This window comes from Procambarus clarkii, chromosome 86 (genome assembly GCF_040958095.1).
Source record: "Procambarus clarkii isolate CNS0578487 chromosome 86, FALCON_Pclarkii_2.0, whole genome shotgun sequence".
Lineage (NCBI taxonomy): Eukaryota > Metazoa > Arthropoda > Malacostraca > Decapoda > Cambaridae > Procambarus > Procambarus clarkii.
Window position 1 is genome coordinate 14,254,228 of NC_091235.1, and position 18,290 is coordinate 14,272,517.

The following is an 18,290-nucleotide window of genomic DNA, read 5'->3' on the forward strand; positions in this document are numbered from 1 at the left end:
AGAAATTAATTCAGTCCCACAAGTCTTTATAAACAATACTCATAAAAACTAGTTAAGCAATCAAGAATCTTTAATGTAGGGTATTGGGGATCCGTCACCAAGGACATGACTGCTCTACTAACACAATAAAGTTGTGGACACTTTAAAGATTTATTTAAATAGTACCCAGCCCCACCTCCATAATTCAGAACAAATAGTACCCTGCCCACCGCCATACTCCAGAAACAAAAATTACAAATAACTTCTGTCCAGAGCATGATAATTTATTTATTCACTGACCAATAAATATCAATAAATTTTATTTATTAACTACATATTGGGGGGGAAAAATACAAGTGTTTTCGTTATGTATGATAAAAGTAAATTTGTTATTACTGTATTTTCTTTTATGAAGCATCCACATGAAATTCAGTGTAGTTAAACTGAAGCTGCATTCAAATAATTATTTTCAATTATTTATATCAAAGAACAATTCTGCACTAAATAAAATAAGCTCTCAAGTTGACATCATACATATGCATGAATAATGACAACATTCACCAACAGTTTTTTATGGAAACTTTTAGTTCTTCTAATACTGGGACACTTTGTTGCACTCATTCATGATAACGAACATCTCATTCGTACACAAACTACCCCCTTCTTGTTGCTTAATCCCACTGCATTTAACAATATATCACTTACAATTTACTGGTACTGTACATACTTATTCATCTAATCTTTGTTCTACTTTCATACAATTTTTCAAGCACACAAACACATGATAAACCTCTTGTAAATATAGTATTTGTCTACCTAGCCTAAGGGCTCTGCATAAAGACATTTTAACTACTTCATTTGCACTAGTCAGACAATTTTCTTAGAAATAAATACAGTATCAGGTTTCAGGCCCTTGTGTTATACACAAAGCTTTTACACTCTCAAAATACACCAATAAACCCATGAAAAAAACAAAAATGGAATGGTTTATTATAATGTTCAGTCATCCATCATCTTTATACTGTACAATATAGAACAGTAATGTTCTATAAATGTGGTTAGAACAATAACAGCTGACTATATAGTCCATTAAGGAGAAGGATGCTATTGTGTAACAGTGATTGTAATTATTTGGTCAATATGAAATAAATCACCTTAAGAGTATTATATTTTTCAAATTTTAACATTAAATCTGTTCTCTTGAAAGGCCATTCCTATCCAAAAAGTATCACGCCCTACCTCCTCATTGTTAACATAGTCTGTTTTTCAATTAACTGTTCCATCAGATAACTATGGAAGTCTAGTGGATAAAAATACAATATGTACAAAATGTAATTCTAAACACAGGAGCCTCTATTGCATGAACTGTTCTCACCAATACCTCCATTACCCAGTACATAGCCAACCAATCTCAGTTACTTTCAAAATATAATTCTAAACCTTTTGATCACTGCTTTGACAACTATAAAATGAACATAAAATCAAATAAATAATAAACTGTAATATTTAACTTGCTTTTGGATAAATGGAACACTGGTTGTCATGAAATACAGCTAGTCAGGATTTGGTACATTCACTTTTTATTTCATGCTGTTAAAACAGACAAGAATTTCTACATGACCAATAAAACTAATTTTTAAATATCCATGCACACATAAAAATTTATGAAACTTACCTACTTGACTAAACTGATAAAGCCTACCTACAAACAAATGAAACCAACTATGTAATGTGAATTAAACAGTGAAAAATACAGCAATATCATGTGACAATAATAACTTTTATCCCCATAAACCTAATAGCAATAAGAAAAAAATTTAAGCCTTCTCTCAATCATTAATTTATAAAAGCAAATAAGCACGTATTTAATTTATTTAGTAACTAATTGTTTATCAATTGAACCTTGTTCCAACTAATGTCCGTGCAAATCCATAAAATTTACAGAGTAACCAAGTACCAAGTCATATAATCAAAGCTTTAGAAAAGCCATACAATTATATAATCTTGAGTGAGAGTGAGCCACATTACCACAACTCATTAAACACAATCTAAATGCTACATACACTATTATTTAACAGTGTACCTTCACAGTAAACTAAAAAATATTGTTCAGTTTAATTTCAGTGATACTTATGGATGATACGGTCAATGTTGTGTTTAAGATACTGAGTGCAGTTATTGTATATGTGATAGCATGGCCTTGAACACTCGGGCATCCACCTCTCATGTCTTTAACACTTAAAAACTGTTTGCCTCTTTATTTGGAATCATACACGAGCACTGTGCTTGACCAGTGCTCCGTAAGCACTAATCTACGCCTAAATATCGGTGATTATCCCATAACCAATCAATGTAGAAATTCAACATGTGATCAGAGGGTCGTATCTTTCTCCACTCATTGACACAGAAGATTCTGTAGGAATCATTTCCATATTTTCCAATACCGTGAAGTTCTTTGGGGTAAATCCAATCCTTAGTTAGGAACTCCTCTGCAATAGAAATGTATCTTACTAACAAATTTATATATTTAAATTTACCAACCATAATTTATAAATATTTATATTTACCTAACAATAGAACAATTTACCTAACACACACAGGCCCAACTAGGCCCAGGAACATTGACCAGGTAGCACGCAGCCAGGACCCTGGTCGACAGTCAAAAACCCTGAGTCCAAATGTCAGTCCAAAACATGTCACCAAAGACTGGTAACAGTCCAAAGTCTGGCTGGAACGAATAACCAAGAACAACCTGGGAGACCCGAACCATGGGACAGGAAACAAGGGAAACCGGATCAACCCAAAGCACGTCCCCGGACACAGGAGCCATGGCGCGCAAAGAATGGCGCTGAGCCACAATTGCACACAATACACGATGCAACCCCTGTCTGACCAACCAACTGTCAACAACCCAAGGACCCCTCCGGAAAGTAGCAGTCCCATTCTTCGCCATAAAAAAGAAGATGTTTGCAACCGAACAAACCTACCATCAGGACCAAACGAGCAGAAACCCCTGCGTTGGAGGAGAGCTTGAAGCTCCTCGACCCGACTCCCAGAGGCCAAAGCCAACAGGAAAAAGAGCCTTAGAGAAACAATCCTGAACCGAAAGGGCCACTACAAACCGAGGAGAAGAGAGAAAGGAGAAACCCGATCCAAAGACCAGGACAGCTCAGGCGGTGCGTGAGCAGGCCGGAGGTGAAACAACGCACGAAACAGCTTGCGGAATAGGCCCCCCACAGGCCCCCCCGGAGAATCAAGAAATCCAACAGTGGACGACAACAAGCAGAAGGGAGAAGAAAACCTAAGAGCCAGGGGCCCTGACAGACCACTAGCCAGGACGACTCCAGAACCTCATAATGAAACCAGGGAAGAAATGAAGATCCAAACCAGAAGGAAGGATCCAATATGGAGGCATAATCCGGGTCGCGTAGGAGGTAAACCGCTAATGGCTTCCCACACCTCATGAGGCGGGAACAGGAAGCCGAAAAACCTCCAGAAGGATGGGACCGACAGACCCGAAGGGACACAGAACCGAACCAAGGGAGGGGCAATGTTGGACACTCCCTTAATGTGAACTGCCACAGCAGGGTGCAGCTAACCAGGGGCCCAAAACTACCAAGCAAATCACTATAGCTGAACCCAGGGAAGTGTACACTCAAAGGGACCTAGCAGGGGGTGTCACCAAGGAGGACCGTGGAAGGGCAAACACCAGTGGAATAATACGGCAGAACCCCCCCGAAGGCAAAAAAAAAAAAAAAAAAAAAAAAAAAAACCCGCAAGAGGACAGCGAACCCCAAGGAACAGAGCTGGCCGTTATGTCGGGAAAACAAAGCTGCGCAGCACCCTGCGCCCCTACCAGTGCAAACTGCCTCTTACCCGCAGGTAACAAGGAAGAACAGAACACCCAAGAGCCCAACAGGCGGCCGAAAAACCGAATGGTAGAACGGACCAGCAGAGGCAGGTCCCGAGGAGCTTGTGGAAGGTGGCCCCAAGCTCCAAGGGCAGTACTTACAGGGCACCTAGGGAAGGCAGCACTAGGCGCATGCAGCCTGAGTACTGAAAATAACTCCTGGCTCTCGCACCCACAGAAAACAAACACCACACACAAAGCACAGTACTGTAGCGACACTGGACCCAGAGCACACGACTTTCGCCTGGTTGATTACCTGGTTGATTACCTGGTTGATGGGGTTCTGGGAGTTCTTCTACTCCCCAAACCCAGCCCGAGGCCAGGCTTCACTTGTGAAAGTTTGGTCCACTAGGCTGTTGCTTGGAGTGGTCTGCAGGCCCACATACCCACCACAACCCGGTTGATCTGGCACTCCTTGCAGGAATAAATCTAGTTTCCTCTTGAAGATGTCCATGGTTGTTCCGGCAATATTTCTTATGCTTGCTGGGAGGGTGTTGAACAACCGTGGACCTCTGATGTTTATACAGTGTTCTCTGATTGTGCCTATGGCACCCCTGCTCTTCACTGGTTCTATTCTGCATTTTCTTCCATATCGTTCACTCCAGTACGTTGTTATTTTACTGTGTAGATTTGGTACTTGGCCCTCCAGTATCTTCCAGGTGTATATTATTTGATATCTCTCTCGTCTTCTTTCTAGTGAGTACATTTGGAGGGCTTTGAGACGATCCCAATAATTTAGGTGCTTTATCGCGTCCATGCGTGCCGTATATGTTCTCTGTATTCCCTCTATTTCAGCAATCTCTCCTGCTCTGAAGGGGGAAGAGAGTACTGAGCAGTACTCAAGACGGGACAACACAAGTGACTTGAAAAGTACAACCATTGTGATGGGATCCCTGGATTTGAAAGTTCTCGTAATCCATCCTATCATTTTTCTGGCTGATGCAATATTTGCTTGGTTATGCACCCTAAACGTTAGGTCGTCAGACATCATTATTCCCAAATCCTTTACATGCTGTTTTCCTACTATGGGCACATTTGATTGTGTTTTGTACCCTGTATTATGTTTAAGGTCCTCATTTTTACTGTACCTGAGTACCTGGAATTTATCACTGTTAAACATCATGTTATTTTCTGATGCCCAGTCAAAAACTTTATTAATAACTGCTTGAAGTTTTTCAATGTCTTCAGCCGAGGTAATTTTCATACTGATTTTTGTGTCATCTGCAAAAGATGATACGAAGCTGTGGCTTGTATTTTTGTCTATATCTGATATGAGAATAAGGAAAAGCAGCGGTGCAAGGACTGTACCCTGAGGTACAGAGCTTTAAACTGCTCGGACTAGATTTTATATGGTTGACCGTTACTCGCTGAGTCCTGTTTGACAGAAAACTGAGTATCCAGTGTTCTACTTTACCGGTTATTCCCATTGACTTCATTTTGTGTGCTATCACACCATGGTCACATTTATCGAAAGCCTTTGCGAAGTCCGTGTATATCACATCAGCATTCTGTTTTTCTTCTAATGCCTCAGTGACTGTCGTAGTGATCAAGTAGCTGCGAGAGGCACTATCTTCCCGCTCGAAATCCATGTTGGCCTGGGTTGTGAAAGTCATTGGTCTCCATGAAATTGGTGACCTGACTCTTAATCACTCTCTCAAATACTTTTATTATGTGCGATGTTAGTGCAACTGGTCTATAATTCTTTGCCAATGCTTTGCTCCCTCCCTTGTGTAGAGGGGCTATGTCTGCTACTTTAAGTGCATCTGGTATCTCCCCCGTGTCCAAGCTCTTCCTCCACACTACACCGAGTGCTTGTGCTACCGGCACTTTGCATTTCTTTATAAATACAGTATTGAATTCAATGAATCTGGACCTGGGGCCGAGTGCATGGGCATGTTTTCAATTTCTCTTTCAAAGTCTAGTGCACTCGTGTTGATATCAGTTATATTTACAGGGGATTGAATATCCCGCATAAAGAAATTGTCTGAATCTTCCACTTTCATGTTGTTTATTGGAGTGCTAAATATGTCCTCATACTGCTTTTTTTAGGATTTCACTAATTTCTTTGTCATCCTCCGTGTATGAACCTTCACTTGTACGAATAGGTCCAATACTGCCAGTGGTTTTTGCTTTTGATTTCGCATATGTGAAGAAGTATTTTGGATTTTTCTTTATTTCCTGAATTGCTTTCTGTTCTAACTGCCTTTCTTCAGTTTGATATGAGTGTTTCAATTTCCGCTCGATTTCTTCAACCTCCCTATTTAAATTATCCCTTCTTTGACGGGAAATTCGTGTCTGCATAAGCATTTCCATTATTTTTTTCCTTCGTTTATAATGTCGTCTGTGTTCTCTTTCTACGTTGGATCTCTTTCTGGCTTTCTTCAGAGGAACATGTTTCAGACAGACTTGATATGCTTCCGAAGTCAGTTTTTCTATTCCTTCTGTAGGACTTGTATTACTTAGAACAATTTCCCATGGAATGTTTGTAAGTTCCCCGTTTATTATCTCCCAGCCTATAGCATCAGCGTCAAGAACTGAGGTGGGGGTAGCCGGCGTGAAGGGTCTGGGGCTCCCCCTTCCCCCTCCCGGGGAGGGGGGAGCTGCACAGACAGTGGCGTGGCAATGTGTGACATTTGCTTGTTTTCTGTTGGGAAGTTCTATCCACTAGTTCGGCTTTTGGTAGCAATTTTAACCAGAATAGGGGTTTGTTTTGGGGCGCTTACCTTTCTGGGTGCCTGATCCGGTCAATGGCAGACATAGAATGCTTCCAATCACATGGGGGTTTCTATAGGCCATTGCCCCCCTTGCCTCTCTGAGGGGGCCAGGTTCTGGCCATGGTCCCCAGTAGGCCTAAGAACTCCATACACATGACTGATGCCAAAGTCTGACATTAGCATATCAGCCTGGGATAGCTCCGGGGAGCCGTTGGGGCTCACCCCAGAAAAATATTTTGCTTTTTTCTTTTGCAAACAGTGATAGACGGTTAGACCACACACCGTGACAGCCTGTCTTCCAGCAAGAGCTGGGAGGGGGGAAGGATGGAGGCATGACATGGGGAGGGAGAGGGGGAGGATGGAGGCATGGTGAGGGATGGAGAGGGGGAGGATGGAGGCATGGCATTGGGAGGGAGAGGGAGGATGGAGGCATGGGGAGGGAGAGGGAGGATGGAGGCATGGGGAGGGAGGGGGAGGATGGAGGCATGGTGAGGGAGGGGGAGGATGGAGGCATGGCATGGGAAGGGAGGGAGGGGGAGCATAGCATGGCTAGGGAGGGTGGTGAGTGGAGGGAGGTATGGGTAGTGTGTGTTTGTCAATGGATGTTGGGCTTCTTCAGATGGAGGTCCTTACCATATAGTCCGGATAATCGAGCTCACACAGTACGTTAAATGTAAAGTGTTCATAGGCCATTGCTCCCTGCACCTCTCTGAGGGGGCCAGGCTCTGGTGTTGGTCCCCGGTAGGCAACATGAACTCTCTGACTAATGACCCAAAAAAGGATTGCACTATATCAGGATAGCTTGAACTATCCTGAGAAATGAACTATACCCACAAAAATGGCCAACACTTATTTGGCAAAACTGGGATCTGTAGAGCAAGATGGATCACTACACAAGGTTGCACCAGGTAAATGACTGAAGGGAGAACACCACCTGAGCCAGCAGCTCATGGTGCTGCCACCTAGTGGTAGGGAGGTGGAACTAGTGGTGAATGGATCTAACTGCTGGGTATCTTGCGTCCTGTTTGTTTATTTTTGCCTTACTATTGTGTGTTTTGTCTCACTCACCTCCACAATGGCTATTTCTTCAGTTAGTGTGATCTAGTATCCTCCACTCTATACGCCTCGGTCAGATCCAGGAATTCAAGGCCCGCCCAGGCTCAACCCATCAGTCATGAGCTGACCAAAGACAATCTATGTACTTGAACGGGAAAGAGGAATCAAGGAGCCAACGACGGATCCATCAGAAAAAAGCTTTTCTTTACATTCAGTGCTACATTTCTGCTAGGGGTCCCTCGGTGGCTCCCTGTAGCTATTTATTTTGTATCTCATCCTGTAATTATGTATACAGAGATACAAAAGCAAAATAGACTCACTAGGCGCAGAGAAGCAGCCAGTAATCTCTGAAGAAAGGGGAAACTAAGGGCCAGGTAACCCTACCCAATGCCACACAGGCCTTTCATGGTCTCAGCACATTAAAAAGATATCAAGCTGTCAACATCCTGTAGGAATGCCAAAACCTCTGAGACCAAATATATGCCCAAGATATAGTCAAGAAAACAGTGGGCAAAGCTACAAATTTCCAAATGGCATATTGGTCCAGGATGAATCGAAACACTGCCAATCATTTTATTTTAAGATTTGTGGGTTGGGTGTCTAATTTTCAGCCACATTACTGTGACAGTGTCTCCATTAATACAAATTTGTGCCAGAGTTGAAACTAAACCATTAAAACACTTACCGGAGAAACGGATAATCATTTTTGCTCTCTTCTCGTGAAGTCCTAGAGGTTGAATAATATTAGCAATTTCTTCCCACGATGCCTTAACTGTGTCTTCAGGAGTTGGCCACCTCTCAAGAAACTCCCACAGGATATTTTTGCCCAGAGCTTCTTCCCCTGCAGGAAAAATAAATTTGGTATGTATTAATAAATAGAAAACAATTTTAAAATATATTACTGCATCTCTCTCTTTAAACTAAGCTATATTTCCTGAGAGGACATGGGACTGGTTTCCAGTGATCCATCACAAACATTAATATTAAAAAGTATCACACACACAAGCAACATATGCTGTTTTTTTATTTAACAGTTACCTGTTTAACCCTTAAGCTGCTAAGGGGTCCTGAGGAGATTTACACCCCTGTGCGCAAGAAAAAAAAATTTAATATTTTTTTTCGTGCTAAGGAAAGCCCAGGCAGGGTACTGCGAACTGGCGCCCAAAACTACCGAGCCAACTTCTAAAAGCTGAACCACCGGGAAGTGCCAACTCACAGGGGTCTAGCAGGGGGTACCACTAAAACACAGAGATGGATATAGAAAGATCCCAACCAAAGGCATACCACCACCAGGCTAAAAAACAAAAACAAAAGAAAACCCCCACAAGAGGACAACGTACCCAGGTGGAACAGAGCTGGCCACTATAATAGGTGATAACTTGCTGTGCAGTACCCCACGCCCCTACTAGTGATGAAAACTACTTCCTACCCAAAGGCAAACAAGGGCAACAAAAACCACAGCTGACTCCAAGGGCGGCCAAGTACCGAGCAGTAAAAGGCACAATGGAGGTAGGTCCCAGGGTGATTTGTGGAAGGTAGCCCCCAAACCCTAAGGGCAGTATTCACATGGCACCTAGGAAAGGAAACCCTAGGCACATGCAGTTCGAGTACTGTAGAATATTACTCCTGGCTCACGCACAACCTGTAGAGACAGGCCACGCCACAAGGCACAGTAACTGAAATCAAAGCAGGAACTAGAGGCACGTGACCTGCCAGTATCACATCAGCCAAGAACTGCCGGTTGGATCACCGGCACGAGGGTCTGGGGCTTCCCCTTTTCCCTTCCGGGAGGAGGGAGGGGGTTACTCAGATAGCCGAGTGGCAACGTGATGACGTCATGCTCGTTTGCTAATTTTTATTTGGGAAGTTCTGTCCACTCATTCGGCTTTCGGTTGCAATATTTTCACCAGAATAGGGGGTTTGTTTTGGGGAGCCTCCCTTTCTGGGTGACAGACCCGGTCAATGGCAGATATAGAATGCTCCCAACTACACGGGGGTTTCTATAGGCCATTGGTCCTCATGCCTCTCTGAGGGGTTTAAGTTCCGGCTCGTGGTCCTTTGTAGGCAAGAACTCCATGCACTTTAATGCCAGAAAGCTAATAAATACATATCAGCCCTAATAGCCGCACACCCTCGACCTGGGTACTCTCAAGCCGCACACCCTCGACCTGGGTACTCTCAAGCCGCACACCCTCGACCTGGGTACTCTCAAGCTGCACACCCTCGACCTGGGTACTCTCAAACCGCGCACCTTTTTCTCATTTATATATCATCTTAGTATCATGTCCTTGAGTATAAAATATTATTTTTATTAATAAGTAAAAAATGAAAATAAAAACATCCAGAGCAAAAATGTGACCCCTCTTCCCCTTTAATACTATGTCACCAACCCTCACATAAGGCATCAAAATGCACAATGACCCGGCCACCTGCTCATGAAACCAAGCATGTTGATAATTGTTGAATATTTTCCTTTTCCTTACTTTATGCATAAAGCTTTATCATTCAATATGAAACAATTATTTTTGGCACACAAGTGAAATTACAATCACCTCATTCTGAGGGCTAAATAGAATTTGACAATGTTAAATACTGAAAATAAAACAAGTTAAGAGGCATTTGATGCCTAAACTCTTACCTGTAGTTCTGTTAAGGAATATAGTGCCAACAAGTAGTTTCCATGGATCATGATACAGGGACTCTTGGAAAAGATTAAACGGTGAGCGCGGAGGATTCCACTTGGCAGTAGCTTTTAATCTTACACGACCCAGTGTGTCTCCTTTTATTTTGAAGTATTCACTCTTCTTGTCTTCACCTTTCGCTTTCTTCATTAAGGGTCCTTGAAGAGAAAAATATTGAGTTAGGACATCTCTCTTACTCTAAACTTCAAGTATTGACTGACTCTTTGCTGAACGTTTACTAACTTGTTTGCTGACTGAAAACAAGTGTGTTTCATTCTTCGTACGAGAACTGTGTGAATATTGCTTTATAGTGACAAGCAATTATTTGATATGAGGACAATGATATGCTGTTTTAACCTTTATGCTACTACAACTTTTTTGGGGGGATTTATCCCCACTAAGGGTCAAAATGTAGCAAATATAAATGTTAATTTTAAATTTTGTATTACATTTTAATAAAAAAAAACAGCATTGAATGTAATGAAACACTATTTTCTGGGGGAGCCCCGGAGGCTCTATGGAGCCTTCATGCTCCCCTCAGAAAAAAAGTTAAATGCAGAAAAGTTTCTTTTCTGGTAAAGCTCAGGTGACTGACTGCAGCAATCACACAGAGATGGCTCCCCACTACTGGGTCCCATTAGTCACAGGAGTTGTTTGGCCTACCAGAGACCACAGCCACAACCTGGCCCCTCACTCAGGAGAACAGAGCAGGGGGACTATTATCACCACTCTTGCCAGGATAGCATCCAGCAAGTCTGCAAAGCTTCACAGACAACTACATGGTTTATAAAAATGAAGATTCAAAACGGCCAAATGACTGCAAACAAATCAATACAAACAAATGGTTCACTTGAAGTTACTGCAGCTTGAATCTGTTAGTACTGACATCTGCCAGAGCACGGGCTCATAGCCAGCTCCAAGGGCAATCTGGAGCTGATGCACAAGAAACTCATGAACCTAGGCCAGATTCACGAAGCACTTACGCAAGCACTTACGAAACTATACATCTTTTCTCAATCTTTGGCAGCCTTGTTTACAATTATTAAACAGTTAATGAGCTTCAAAGCACCAGGAGGCTGTTTATAACAATAACAACAGTTGATTGGGAAGTTTTCATGCTTGTAAACTATATAATAAATGTAACCAAAGTCATCAAAGATTGGGGAAAGATGAACACGTTCGTAAGTACTTGCGTAACTGCTTCGTGAATCTGGCCCCTGATAGGGAAAGGTGGAGGAAGTCTGAAAGCCACTGGCCAGGATCTGCGCAGACAGCGGCGCGGTGACGTGTGACATCATACTAGTTTGCTTGTTTTCTGTTGGGTTGTTCGGCTTTTGGTAGCAATTCGGCTTTTGGTAGCTAGTTCGGCTTTTGGTAGCAATTTTAACCAGAATAGGGGTTTGTTTTGGAATGCTTACCTTTCTGGATGCTTGACCCGGTCAATGGCAGACATAGAATGCTTCCAACCACACGGGAGTTTCTATAGGCCATTGCTCCCCTTGCCTCTCTGAGGGGGCCAGGTTCTGGCCGTGGTCCCCGGTAGGCCCTAGAACTCCATACACATGACTGATGCCAAAGTCTGACATTAGCATATCAGCCTGATAAAGCTCCGGGGAGCCTCCGGGTCTCGCCCAAAAAATGGCGTTTTATTACATTCAACGCTGTTTTTTTAATGCTTAGTTTTCTATGAATCTTGCAGCTATACTTATTTTCTGGATGCTTTTCCCATGAAAGACGAAAATAGTCCCCTGCTCCTTGTACCTCTGTGAGGGGGGTTTGCTAAGGTTCTAGCGCTGGTCCCTGGTAGGCCAAGCAGGACTCCTGTGACTGATGTCATCCAGAAGCAGGGAACAATCTCAATGAGATAACTTCATGGAGCCTCCAAGGAAAATCTCCCAGAAATCAAAGCACCGAATGTAATCAAACACCCTTTTCTACTAAGTATTCCTCCAAGTTAAGTGCTCCCCTGCACCATGCACCAGTGGGGAAGTGCAGGATTCTATTCATAGTGGGGAATAGTATCTCTGTATACTAACACTACTTTCTCAAGAGCAACATAGCAGCTATGTCTGTCCCTCACCAGGACTACCTCAGACTGATCAAACAAGACCAAAGACTGATGTGCAACATCATGGGCCCACGCAAGTCAATGGGGAATTGGAACACTACTGATCACTGTATCGATCCTGATCACAGGTATACAAGATGGCGGAGCCCATGATGCAGGGAAGGCTATGAGAGTAAGGAGTTCACCCAGGAGCCACAGGTTGGACCCATTACCTTTTGAAGATTTCGAGGGTTGTTCTACACTTGCAGCCAGCATTCCCTGGCAACTGCTTGATGATTACTTAGGTGTAATTACAGTATGAGAGCTAAGCTCGTCGTGTCTCATCTGTGCACTCTGTCAGTAGTTTTATGACTCTGAAACTACTGATGGGTTTTGACATCCTTCACCTCCTCACTTAACTTGCTCCAACTGTCTACCAATCTGCAAAGGTGAACTTTCTAATGTTTTTTTCCGCAGTTTAGGTTCCTTTTGCTTGAATCTATGACCTCTTGTTCTTGAAGTTGCAGGTTTCAAGAATTCTTTTTTATTTTTGTTGATGTGTTATGTGTTGAATTTGTTGATTCCTGTTACTATTTTGTATGTAGTGATCATATAAACTTTTTTCTTCTATCTTCTACCTTTGGTATATTTAATACTTCTAGCCTCTTCTCGTACCTCTTGTTTTTCAGTTCCAGAAGCCATTTCATTTCATACCCTTACACTTTTCCAGTTTGGTGATGTACTTCTTGAGATATGGGCACCATACATCCACTGCACATTCTCCCATTTTAGTCTCACAAAGGCCATGAACAATTTTTAAATATTTTGCCATTTATATACAGTATTTAAAATAAATTCTAAAGTTAGAAAGCCTAGCATACGTTCCTTGTACAATGTTCTTTATGTGGGCCTCAAGTGACAATTTTCTATCCAGAACTACCCAAGTGGTTCCAGTGGGGCCTGACAGCTGAGTAGACAGCGCTTGGGATTCGTAGTCCTAAGGTTCTGGGGTTCGATCCCTGGTGGAGGCAGAAACAAATGGGCAAAGTTTCTTTCACCCTGATTCCCCTTGTTCACCTAGCAGTAAATAGGTACCTGGGAGTTAAGACGGCTCCTACGGGCTGCTTCCTGGGGATGCATAACAAAAAGGAGGCCGCATCGAGGACTGGGCTGCAGGGACGTTAATCAAAACACAGCATGAAGCTATATAATACGAGCATATAATATATACTTACAATGGAACCTCGATTGACAAGCGCCTCAATCTACGAGCATTTTGAATAACGAACGTGCCACTCGGCGAAAATTTGTCTCGATTGACGAGCTGTCATTTGATTAACAAGAAAAGCACACGGTGCTTCCTAGCGTTCCCGCTAGTTCTCGGACACCTCCGATGATGCAAATAAATTGATTTTTTTTTAAAGATACTAATGATGCTGGGATGTAAAAGGGTGACTACTGTAATGTTGCAAAGCATTGATTTAAATTTTTTAGACAAAATTAAAAAAAAATTAAAAAAATTGAAAAAAGAACAAATGTCAATAATGTTCACTCAGAGACTCATGTAGGCTGCTACATTTTCTAAAAACAAAACAAAAAATCATAAAGGTTCGTTCAGTGATTGTCAGGTAGGCTGCTCCATTTTCAAAAAAAAAAAAAATGAAACAAAAATTATTGAAAGACTTTGAAACAAGACAAATGTCATAAAGGATCGTTCAGTGTATGTCAGGTAGGCTGCTCCATTATTAATAAAAAATATGAAAAATACAAAACAAATTGAACAAATTTGAAAACAAGAAAAAATTTCATAATGGAGCATCCTACCTGACAAACACTGAACGAACCTTTATGACATTTCTCCTTTTTTCAAATTTGTTCAATTTTTTCATTTTTTATACAAAATTGGAGCAGGTTACCTGACATACACTGAATGAGCCTCTTTCTATAAAATAAATGAAAAACAAAAAAAATGATACAAATCTGAAAAAGATAAAATGTCATAAAGGTTTGTTCAGTATATGTCAAGTAGGCTGCTCTATTTTCTTAAAAAGAAATAAAAAATAAAAAAAATTAAAATTTAATAAATTTGAAGAAAGAAAAAGTCATAAAAGGTTTGTTCAGTGTGTTTCAGGTGGGCTGCTCCATTATTTAAAAAATTGAATATGCTATTGATGTTTTTTCAGTAATAGAATGGATTAATTTTACTTCCATTATTTTAAATGGGGAAATTCGTTTTGAAAGATGAGCGTTGCACATGATGAGCTAGGTGCCGGAACGGATTAAATTCGTTAATCGAGGTTCCACTGTATTATAGTCTTAAATCAATTAAAACTGTTTTTAATTGATTATTACATTATTACACTATATTTACACATTATATGCCCCTGTCAACATATTTATGCACCATAATGAACTAATAAGCTGGTCTGGTGGGTTTGTTGATAAAATTAAAACAGCATGAAGCCATATAATACAAGCAGATGATGCCAGGAGTCACACGATGCAGGAAAATGCCTTCAATATTCTGCACATCTCGCTATAACTAGCCACAGAACTACTGTTATCATCACATTCCTGTCACAAAATCCCAGTTATGAATCCATTTCCACAAGATTATACTGTGGAGCAGCCAGAGGTCATTTCATGATGCATAGATGCAACAATGGCTGGGTGTGTGTGTGTGTGTCTACCTCATGCTGTGAATATCATAACCAGCTTTGTATTCACTACACAGAGAAATCACGTTGATATATCAAAGAACAAATCTACTGGAGCCTTGATGAGGGTTCAAACCTATTAGCTGAGTGTTCCCAGACGCACTCTAGTCAACTGTACCACGACATGGTAAAAAGAATTGCAACCTGGAGTGCTAGTGCACCGACGAGAATCCAGAGGCTTCCACTGAAGCCTAACCAGGGTTTCACACAATTCCTGTCTGTCAACCAGTAGTATTACCTCTGACGCTCATACTGTACTTCAATACACAGGACTAGTACAGTGTTACCTCCGTTTTCGAATTTTATCTGTTCCCAGAGACGGTTCGAAAACAGAAAATACGAATACTGAAACAAATTTTTCCATACGAAATAATGTAAATTGAATTAATCAGTTCCACACCCCCAAAAATATTAACTAAAAAATACATTTTATACAGAAAACTACTCATTGGTACCTTACCATTATGGAGGACCCTTGTTGTCGTATGAAGGACGATGAGGAGTTTGGAAACATGTTGACATTAACTTTATCTGAACATTTATAAAAACAACAAAAAAATGTCCTTGAAAATTGCACTAATTAGTTTTTGCCAAAAACATGTACGCAGTGCAGTGGTTAAACTAAACAAAGCTGCCAAAAAAATATAAAAAATTTCACTTTTGCAAATACTGTAACCACTCGATTATCCGGGATTCGAACATCCGGAAAAAACCCTTATACGGCCAAAATCGTGACCGGATAAAGTTATTTCAAATCCGGCCAAAATGGCCATGGAAGCCGGATAAAAGCTGGTTTAGCCGGATAAAAAATTTGAGCCGGTTAACTTGCTGCCGATATTATTCTATCCAGACAGTCAGCCGGATAAAGTCAGCAAATCATTGAATTGTCCGGATATGAAAGCCATGGGGCGGGCCGTACCGTATTAATCCCGTCTGGCTGTGGCTGGCTGGCTCAAGAAGCATGGTGGAGGAGGGGGTGGGGTGGGGTGGGGGAGTGGGTGGTGTCGGGAGGGTGGGAGGGGAGCGTTGGGAGGGACCACCTGGGTACAGGAATTACCATTAATTTTAGAACAATTCATCATAGCCAAAAATAAAAGAAATACTAGTAATTATGTAATAACAAATATATCATTTCCTAAAAACAATGTGCACAGGCTGAAGTTTTCCTCCTGGCAGCCTTCGTAACATGCTATAGCTGCCTCCAAGTGAACCCCTGGTCCATCACTAGTCAACCCATGTGCTGCCGTCCCTCATGTTATACCACAGTGCTGCACCATTAGTGAAATATTTTTTTAAATAAGTTTTTTATTTTCATAGTAACTTTGAACATTTTTGGCCAAGACTATGTATGGTAGCAACATCAGTCGTTCTGGAGGTGTAAAGAGGAAGAAGGTTGTCCTAACAATTAAAGACAAGTTACGTGTTATACACCTCAACCAGTGCGGTGTCACAAGCAAGCCAAATGCCTTCAACCAGTGAGGCTTCAGTAGCTGGCAGTCAAAACTAACTTTGCTTAATGAGCTGTACAGTAATTTTAAGTGTTAATTTTAGTGTTGTGTTAGTATAGGTTACATAAATTATTACGAATTCTTAACTTCAAGATGTGTGGCATCAATCAAGAAGACGAATACCAACAAGGTAAGTTGAGGTTTCTAGTTGAATATTTAATAATTACTGTACATGTGGCAAGGCAATTCAAATTATGTTGTTTGTAGTATAAAAACAGTTGGAAATGGTCACTTTTGGACTCAAGAGGTGAAAAAGTACCATTATCTGGAACACGTGAATATCCGGCTGGGGGTCCTTCCCATATAGTCCGGATGATCGAGTGGAGACAGTAGTGTGGCAGATGGTTAGAACAAGTCAAGTTAGAAAGGGTAGAAGGCCAAAACCGCCAGTAGTTTCAAAGTATTATATGACAAAGATTACTGGGAAGACGAGACACCATGAACATAGCTCTAATCCTGTAACTACAATTAGGGAATTACCTATTAATAAGTCCACAATTTTTCTCCCGAGTCCGAGCAAGTAATGCGTGCGTGTATCCAATACTTAAAGTATTTGTAAAAAATTCAATCTTTATCCGATCAACTTCGGGGTGGTTTCAAAATGAGTGTCTTTAGATTGCGCACAATTTGATACCAAAATGAAAGATGTAACACGAAAATTGATGTCAGAACACTGGAAAGTTTATAAATATTTAGGTCCAAATTTTAAAATATTTGTTAAAATTCTATTATGCTATTATTATGGGACTAGTTTTAAAATGCACGCCTTTAGATTGCGAATAATTGGATACCAAAATGAAAGATGTAACATGAAAATTTATGTCAGAACACTGGAAAGATATAAATAATTTTGTGATGATGAGCGTCCAAAATTTAAAATATTTGTTAAAATTCCATTTATTGTTCTATTATTATGGGACTAGTTTTAAAGTACGCGCCTTTATATTGCGAATAATTTAATACCAAAATGAAAGACCTAACGCGAAAATTGATGTTAACAAACTGAACGAGTATACACATTAGGTTGAGGTGTGCCAATTGGTGTTCATTCACGGGTAACTTTAGGCTTTGCTGTGGAAAGTTACGCCGGGCTTTTGGGCATTATATGCTTAAACACCTGCAGGGAATTTAATTGCGAACACAATGATACCAAAAACGAACAACGTAGCACAAGAATTAAGGTGAGAAAACTGAAACGGGTATACACATTTTACTGATTTTGTGTGCTCACTGGTAACTTTTGCCGACATCATGCTTTGTTATGGGGAGTCACGCAGGGCTTTTGGACATTATATGCATATACACCTGTAGGGAATTCTATTGCGAACACAATGATACCAAAACAAATGACATAGCACAAGAATTAAGGTGAGAAAATTGAAACGAGTAAACACATTTCGGTGTCACCACACGCTCGCCCGCACCGCCGGGGGCATGACGTCAAAATCTGCGGCACGCACGCTCCAGGCACGAAAATGTTAATGATTCAGAGGATCAAAGTCCTTGTGGCCCAATCGGTTGCTGGTCTGATCAATCAGGCTATTCAATGCGGCTGATGCAGCTACTCGCAGCCTGACATATGAGTCACAGCCTAGTCGATCAGGTATCCTTCGAAGGTGCCTGTCGAGTTCTCTTTTGAACACTGAGAGGAGTTGGCTAGATATGCCCCGTATGTGTA

At 41.3% G+C, this 18,290-nt stretch overlaps 1 protein-coding gene across 2 annotated transcripts in view; it reads right to left on the reverse strand.

The window, feature by feature from the left end:
* Positions 1-136: 136 nt before the first annotated feature.
* Positions 137-18,290, reverse strand: part of LOC123768524 (methyl-CpG-binding domain protein 4) — a 60,593-nt gene continuing 42,439 nt past the window's right edge. For both annotated transcript variants that reach the window (XM_045759181.2, XM_069317129.1), the window contains 3 exons: positions 10,298-10,498; positions 8,345-8,500; positions 137-2,468 (listed from right to left, as the gene is read on the reverse strand). In XM_045759181.2, the coding sequence (XP_045615137.1) occupies positions 2,287-2,468; positions 8,345-8,500; positions 10,298-10,498 (539 nt within the window). In that variant the 3' untranslated portion in view covers positions 137-2,286. The remainder of the gene's footprint in view (positions 2,469-8,344; positions 8,501-10,297; positions 10,499-18,290) is intronic.